The 7,544-nt window shown below is 40.0% G+C and overlaps 1 protein-coding gene across 1 annotated transcript in view; it reads right to left on the bottom strand.

Moving 5' to 3' along the window:
• Positions 1-301: 301 nt before the first annotated feature.
• adcy9 (adenylate cyclase 9) overlaps positions 302-7,544 on the bottom strand; it is a 56,499-nt gene continuing 49,256 nt past the window's right edge. The window contains exon 10 of the mRNA XM_073843810.1: positions 302-6,678. Within this exon, the coding sequence (XP_073699911.1) occupies positions 5,418-6,678 (1,261 nt within the window). The 3' untranslated portion in view covers positions 302-5,417. The remainder of the gene's footprint in view (positions 6,679-7,544) is intronic.

Genomic DNA, 7,544 nt, shown 5'->3' with positions numbered 1-7,544 from the left:
AATGAAGTTCTTAGCAATGCATATTACTAATCAAAAATTAAGTTTCAATATATTTACAGTAGGAACCTTACAAAATATTTTAATGGAACATGATCTTATATCCTAATGATTTTTGGCATAAAAGAAAAATAGATAATTTTGCTACTTATGACTGGTTTTGTGGTCCAAGATCATTTGTAGTAAAACTCTTGATTATACAAAGCTAATCAATATTCTAAAAAAAATCATGGTTACTACAGTTTCACTACAATAAAACCGTTAAGAACACATTTCTTTCACACATAAAACAGACACACGCCACTTCTGGTATCTTTTCATTGTTTCTCTACTCTCGAAATCTGGCACATGCACATGTATTATCCATTTTGAAACATAGAAATCAAATAAAACAATACATGATATGTACATACAAAGTGAGTGCACTGTGCAAATGTATACAGATTATGCTTTTTTTTTTTTGCCTGAATATATAACGGCTAATAAATCAATACCCGCTGTGTCTCATGTGCATAAGAACAAGTTATTGAAGAACATGTGCTGCTGGGAAAAAAAAAAAGAAAACAGAAACTTCTGCCCACACTTTTTAAAAATTCTTTGGTATACACATTCCCATATAAGGCACGAAAATAATTAATACACAGTTAATAAAAGCATGTGAAATCATATTCAAGGGCATGTTTTTTAACACTCTTGAGCACTGAAAACAGGTTTTAGATTTGCACTGAAATATGTCTGTTAACCGATTAAGATTTGTTCAGTTTTACATAAAACAAAACTGCGAAGCTAAAACGCGGAAAACCTACAAGGATGCAGGCAGTGGTGAGAAAGTGGGAACGATCACACATACTATTAAATTCACACTTTTTCATTTTAAAATATAAAACTTAGTAGAATTTAATCCGAGGCACTTTTTTTTCTCAAAGAGTTAGGCCTTAGGTGCTTGTTACGTGAGGTGAAAGTGGGTTTAAAACCCATTTTGTCCTTGCTTTAAGTGGCTCCCTTTCATAAATATGCCCTTTTGATATTAGGCTCCGTGGCTGTGCACCGATTCATGCACAGCCCCAATAAATACAAATGCATTTAATACAAAACCACATACATTATGCACAATTCATGATAATTCAATACTGTCAGCACTAGGCTTCTTTAGCCAATGGAGTGATACAATAACTCGACGGTGAATGTGTTGGCTGGAAAGCAGTGCACCATAAATCAATTAACAGCAAAATCAAATCCCTTTTCCATCCCGAAAAGTTCCATTTTAAAGATACACAGTGTACATTTTGATAAAAAAAGGCTGGAATTATAATTCACATCAAAGAGGAAATAATAATATGATACATAATATTGCAGGTGTTCTGAAAGCTATTTCGACTCCTGGTGTTACAACTGAGGGAGGAAAATAAAAATAAGTGAACCGAAAAGGCACTGGATGTTTTCCATTTTTTGAGAACAAACGAGTGATTGCTCTGTAAACAGAAATAAAGAAAGAAATCTGTCCTCGCACACCTCAGAGCCAAGCTTATTCATTAATAAAGGACTTGCTTTACGAAACTAAAATTGCTTTGCTCGACTGATGACTGAAATGTAAGACACATCGCGTAGATTATTCTCTAGTGTTCTGAACGCATTAGAGACAAAAAAAAATCAGGTAAAGAAAAGCAAAGAAAATCAGATCTCTGCACATATGTCAAAAAATAAATGAGAAGAGCTGTCAAAATCGGCACAAGAAAGCTATCAGATACAAATTAAAAAGTAGGCAGAAATAAATGTATTACACCAAAATTGCAAGTTGATCGGAAACTGTGGCAGCAGAAGAACCTTCTTCACTCAAGGTTCAAGGCCACGGGGTGAACGGGTATCACAAGTGCGCGGTGATCAGTTAAAAACGATAATCACAGTGAAAACCAACTGATTCGGATACGAAAAAGTTTGAGGCACTGAATGAAATTAATCAAGATGCACTGATAAACAATTCAGCAACGAAATCTGTCATTGAAGGCTTCGTTGGCTGGAGTTTACTCAAGATTTAAAGGAGTAGTTCACTTTCAAAACAAGAATGTACAGATAATGTGCTCACCCCCTTGTCATCCAAGATGTTCGTGTCTTTCTTTCTTCAGTCGTAAAGAAATGGTGTTTTTTGAGGAAAACATTTCAGGATTTCTCTCCATATAAAGGACTTCTATGGTGCCCCCGAGTTTGAACTTCCAAAATGCAGTTTAAATGCAGATTCAAAGTGCTCTAAATGATCCCAGCTGAGGAAAGAAGGGTCTTATCTAGCGAAACGATGGGTTATTTTCTAAAAACATTTAAACTTATATACTTCTTAATCTCAAACGCTTGTCTTGCCGAGCTAGACAAGACGAGAATGAGGTTAAAAAGTATATAAATTGTAATTTTTTTTTTTAGAAAATAACCCATCGTTTTAATAGATAAGACCCTTCTTTCCTCGGCTGGGATCGTTTAGAGCTCTTTGAATCTGCGTTTTCGAAGATCAAACTGGGGCACCATAGAAGTCCATTATATGGAAAGAAACCTTGAAATGTTTTCCTCAAAAAACATAATTTCCTTACGACTGAAGAAAGAAAGACATGAACATCTTGGATGACAAGGGGGTGAGTACATTCTGCTGTTTTAGGATTCGTTAAATGGATAGTTCACTCAAAAATGTTAATTCTGTCATTAATTGCTCACCCTCATGTTGTTCCAAACCCATAAGACCTTCGTTCATCTTTGAAACCCAAATTAAAGTATTTTAGATGAGATCCAAAAGCTTTCTGACCCTACACTGTAAAAAGATTTCACCAGTTTCAACTTAAAAACCTAAGTTCAGCAGCTGCCTTAATTTTAGTTAAATCAACTTAAAACTACAAGTTATTTCAACTCACAACAATAAAATGAGTTAAAACGACTTGTACTTTTAAGTTGATTTAACTTAAAAACTTACAAGGCAGCTGATGAACTTAAGTTTTTAAGTTGAAACAGTGTAGACAAAATTGCGTCAAAAATTGCGGTTGAACCACTGATGCCACGTGGACTATTTATCGTTTTTACTATGCTTGAACGTGTCAGTTGTGTTGCTGTCTATGCAGGGTCAGAAAGCTCTCGGATTATCAAAAATCTCTTTATTTGTGTTCTGAAGATGAACTAAGGTCTAACGGGTTTGGAACGACATGATGGTGAGTAATTAATGACAGAAAGTGAGTAAGGACTTCGTTAAGTTAGTCCATGTGACATCAGTGGTTCAACCGTAACTTTGAGACGCTATGAGACGCTATACTTTTTGTGTGCAAAGACAATGTGTTGCAGACTGACACAGAAGAGAAGAAATTGTTGAATAAAATCGTTATTTTTGTCGTCTTTGTGCGCAAAATTGCGTCATAAAATTAGGGTTGAACCACTGATGTCACATGGACTATTTATCAATGTTCTTACTATGTTTCTTGGCCTTGAACGTGTCACAAAGCTCTCGGATTTCATCAGAAATATCTTAATTTGTCTTATGAAGATGAACTAAGGTCTTACAGATTTAGAAAGACATGAGTGTGAGTAATTAATGACAGAATGTTCATTTTTGGTTGAACTATCCCTTTAAATACGTTAAGTGCCATGGTGAAAAATTTTATTTATTAATAAAAAAAAAAACTCTAAACACAGCATGTTTACAACAAATATTATATTCTGAATTCCCGAATGCATTACAATCACCCGGCCCTTGTGTCCTCTAATGAAGGGGAGAGCACCCCACAGCGTGGTTTCTGCCATCTTGATTGCGATTCCAACAAATAAGGCTGATTGTGCTGTTTTTCCTCATTTTGTGAATTTAGGGTGCAATTGTGCATGTGCCGCTTTTACCTCCCATTGATAAAAGCTACATTGTTTGCTGCCAAAAATAGTGGATATTGATATGGGCATTGTGGACAGAAGAGCCAAAAGCCCATCTACATCTATCCTCCCTTGTCTTCCTTGGTTTTATGTTATGTTAATGTGATTTAGGTGACCGTCCATGTAGTAGAGCAGCGAAACTAATACACTGACTGTATATTCATTATAAGAATTTAAGGGATAGTTCACCCAAAAATGAAAATTCTGTCATTAAGTACGCACCCTTGTTCTGTTCCAAACCCGTAAGACCTTCGTTCATCTTCAGAATAGAAATTAAGATATTTTTGATGTAATCCGAGAGCAACACAACTACTATGTTCAAGGCACAGAAAGATAGCAAAATAGTTAATCGTTAAAATCGTCCAATGGTTCAACCACAAACAATGCGTTGTGGTACTGTCGTGAACATGTCAAAGACACACATAAGACAAGAAATTGTTGAATAAAGACGCTGTTTTTGTTTCGTGTGCAGAAAAAGTATTCTCATGTTTTCAAAACATTACGGTTGCACCATTGGACATTGCACCCAACAATAAGATATTTCTGATGATATCCTTGAACTTTCTGACTTTGCACAGACAGCAACGGTACTATCACGTTCAAGGCCCAGAAAGGTAGTAAGGACATCGATAAAATAGTCCATGTGACATCAGTGGTTGCACCGTTATGTTATGAAGTTACGAGAATACTTTTTGTGCACAAAGAAAACTAAAATAATGACTTCAACAATGCTTGTTACAGTTGTGAACACGCATTGAGTACAGACAGAAGACAAGAAATTGTTGAATTGTTTGGTTTGCGCACAAAAAGTATTCTCATACCTTCATAACATTACAGTTGCACCATTAGACTACTTTAACGATATTTTACTACCTTTCTGTGCCTTGAACGTACTAGTTGCGTAGCTGTCTATACAGAGTCAGAAAGCTTGGATTTCATCAAAAATATCTTAAATTGTGCTCTGAAGATGTACGAAGGTCTTACAGGTTTGGAACAACATGAGGGTGAGTAATTCATTTTTAGGAAAACTCTCTTTAAAGCATTAGCCTGTAATCCCGTTTCAAATTAGCAACTGGCTCGCTTTTGAGAGAAAAAGAAATACTGAAATAAATGAAAAAAATTGATATGGCATTAGAGGTGTAATACATTACCAAAAACAGCTTTTCACTGTCCACATCTTTTCATAAAGCCATGCGGATATATTTGTTCAAACATCTCTTTCATTTGTTCATCTGACTGATCTTACACAACGTGAAGGCACTTTATAAACAAACCCAAAAAAATTAGAGAACATCAGAAATATAAACTCCAACTAAATCCATTTCCCCCTCCCGTGCTACACTGTGATCCACACAGCAGATCTATTTTTTTTCTATTTAGGTCACGTTATCAACACATACGCCCTTATACAGGCTAATGCTACTCATTGGAACTCCAACAGTTGTGGTCGGAAAAGCCCCGTGAAGGAAGTAGACTGCTGATTGGCTCCTGAAGAAGGTCAGCCGAGGTGAGGAGGAAATCTGACATCGGAATCACTCCACTGCCCTGAGCTTAGTACGCTCATCTACGTCTTCATCTTCCTCTGCTTGCAAAGGCGTCTCTGGTCTGGCTAACGGCGCGTACAGTTGTGCTATCGAGGGAGGTTGTGTACCACTTAGCAATGGTGCTTGATAAGGACTCTCGTAATCCTTTCCTTTGAGCTCGGGGACAGGAGAATTGTCCTTAGTGTCTTGGCGCAACTCCTCTGTAATCGGAGACGGGCCTAATACAAAGCCCTGAGGCACACCGTGACCACTGATAGAGGTGGATTGAGGGTTTAGTGGTGCAGCAGATGTTGTAGTTGTTGCATTGGCAAGTGCGTTGGGCTCTAAATGCCCGGCGGCACCGTCCACCTGGCCTTGTTCCAGGCCTTCGTTCATTTGGGGAAACAGGTAAGTCCTCATCTGCCCTTTCCCTTTTACGTTAACGGTGCCACGATAATCGAAGGCATAGTTCATTCTGCTAAGCACGCAGTAGCTCTCTTCGCTAACCTGTATGCGGCACTCCACTCCCGTGCTGTCCATGCGGCTAGCGATGTTGACCGTGTCGCCCCAGATATCGTAAAGCAGCTTGGTTGTGCCGATGACGCCGGCAGTCAGGGGCCCGTGGTTGAAGCCAATTCTCAGCTTGAATTTAAAACCCAACATGTTTTTGTTAAAATCGTCCACCACGCGCATCATTTCAAGAGCGAAGTCAAAGAGGGCACGTAGGTGGGCATGGGGATGTGGCTGTTCTTGGCACTGCTGCCCGTTTAATCCGGACGCCGCCATATAGGTGGCGCCAATGGTTTTAATCTTCTCTACATTGGAGAACGCAGGCTTGCGCAAGAGTTCGTCAAAGTCTCCGATGAGCTCGTTGAGCACTCGGTAGCACTCTTTCCCGCCCTCGTAGCTCTCCTCGTAGAACTCGCTGAAGTTGACGATGCTCGCGAAGATGACCCCGACGTTGTCGTGGTTTTTGGAGTAGCTCTGGTTCACCTTCAGCTGCTCGGCAACGTGGATGGGGATGATGTTACGCAGCAGCCAGTCCGCTTGATCTCGCATGGTCTGGATCTTGATGCGATGCTTGTCCGCTTCCACGTTCCCGTGGTAATGGAGGCGGTAGCTGACCTCGAATTCCCGGTTGAGGAACCAGACCAGCATCAGCAGGAGGAAGAAGGAGAGCACGGTCTCTAGGACGAGGAGGTCGAGCGCTGTGGGTGAGGAGACCAACTCACCTGACAGATCTACTGTGGCACTCTGGTTACTCATGTTCCTGGGGGCAAGAGAAGAGATTTTACAGAATTCTGTTCTACAGAATAATAACAGAATTTTGTCTCAATTTGCAGTCTGGATGAGATAGCACTAGTTACTGAAATTGACATTTTGAGCCTTTGAGAAATTGAAGGTTTTTGAGGAAAACATTCCAGGATTTTTCTCCATATAATTGACCTGACATTGAATTGACCAATGAGTTGAAGGTCCAAAAGGTAGTTTCAATGCAGCTTCAAAGGGCTCTACACCACTGGTCTCAAACTCAATTCCTGGAGGGCCGCAGCACTGCTAAGTTTAGCTCCAACCCTAATCAAACACACCTGATCCAGCTAATCAAGTTCTTCAGGATTACTAGAAACTTCCAAGCAGGTGTGAATTGGAGCTAAACTCTGCAGAGCTGCGGCCCTCCAGGAATTGAGCGTACAGTTGTGCTATCGAGGGAGGTTGTGTACCACTTAGCAATGGTGCTTGATAAGGACTCTCGTAATCCTTTCATTTGAGCTCGGGGACAGGAGAATTGTCCTTGGTGTCTTGGCGCAACTCCTCTGTAATCGGAGACGGGCCTAATTCAAAGCCCTAAGGCACACCGTGGCCACTGATAAAGGTGGATGGAGGGTTTAGTGGTGCAGCGGATGTTGTAGTTGTTGCATTGGCAAGTGCGTTGGGCTCTAAATGCCCGGCGGCACCGTCCACCTGGCCTTGTTCCAGGCCTTCGTCTTCAGGATTACTAGAAACTTCCAAGTAGGTGTGAGTTGGAGCAGGTTGAAGCTAAACTCTACAGAGCTACGGCCCTCCAGGAATTGAGATTGAGACCTCTGCTCTACACGATCCCAGCTGTGGAATAAGGGGCTTATCTAGTGAAACGAT

This window comes from Garra rufa, chromosome 7, assembly GCF_049309525.1.
Source record: "Garra rufa chromosome 7, GarRuf1.0, whole genome shotgun sequence".
NCBI lineage: Eukaryota > Metazoa > Chordata > Actinopteri > Cypriniformes > Cyprinidae > Garra > Garra rufa.
This window is presented reverse-complemented; position numbering and strand designations above follow the sequence as displayed.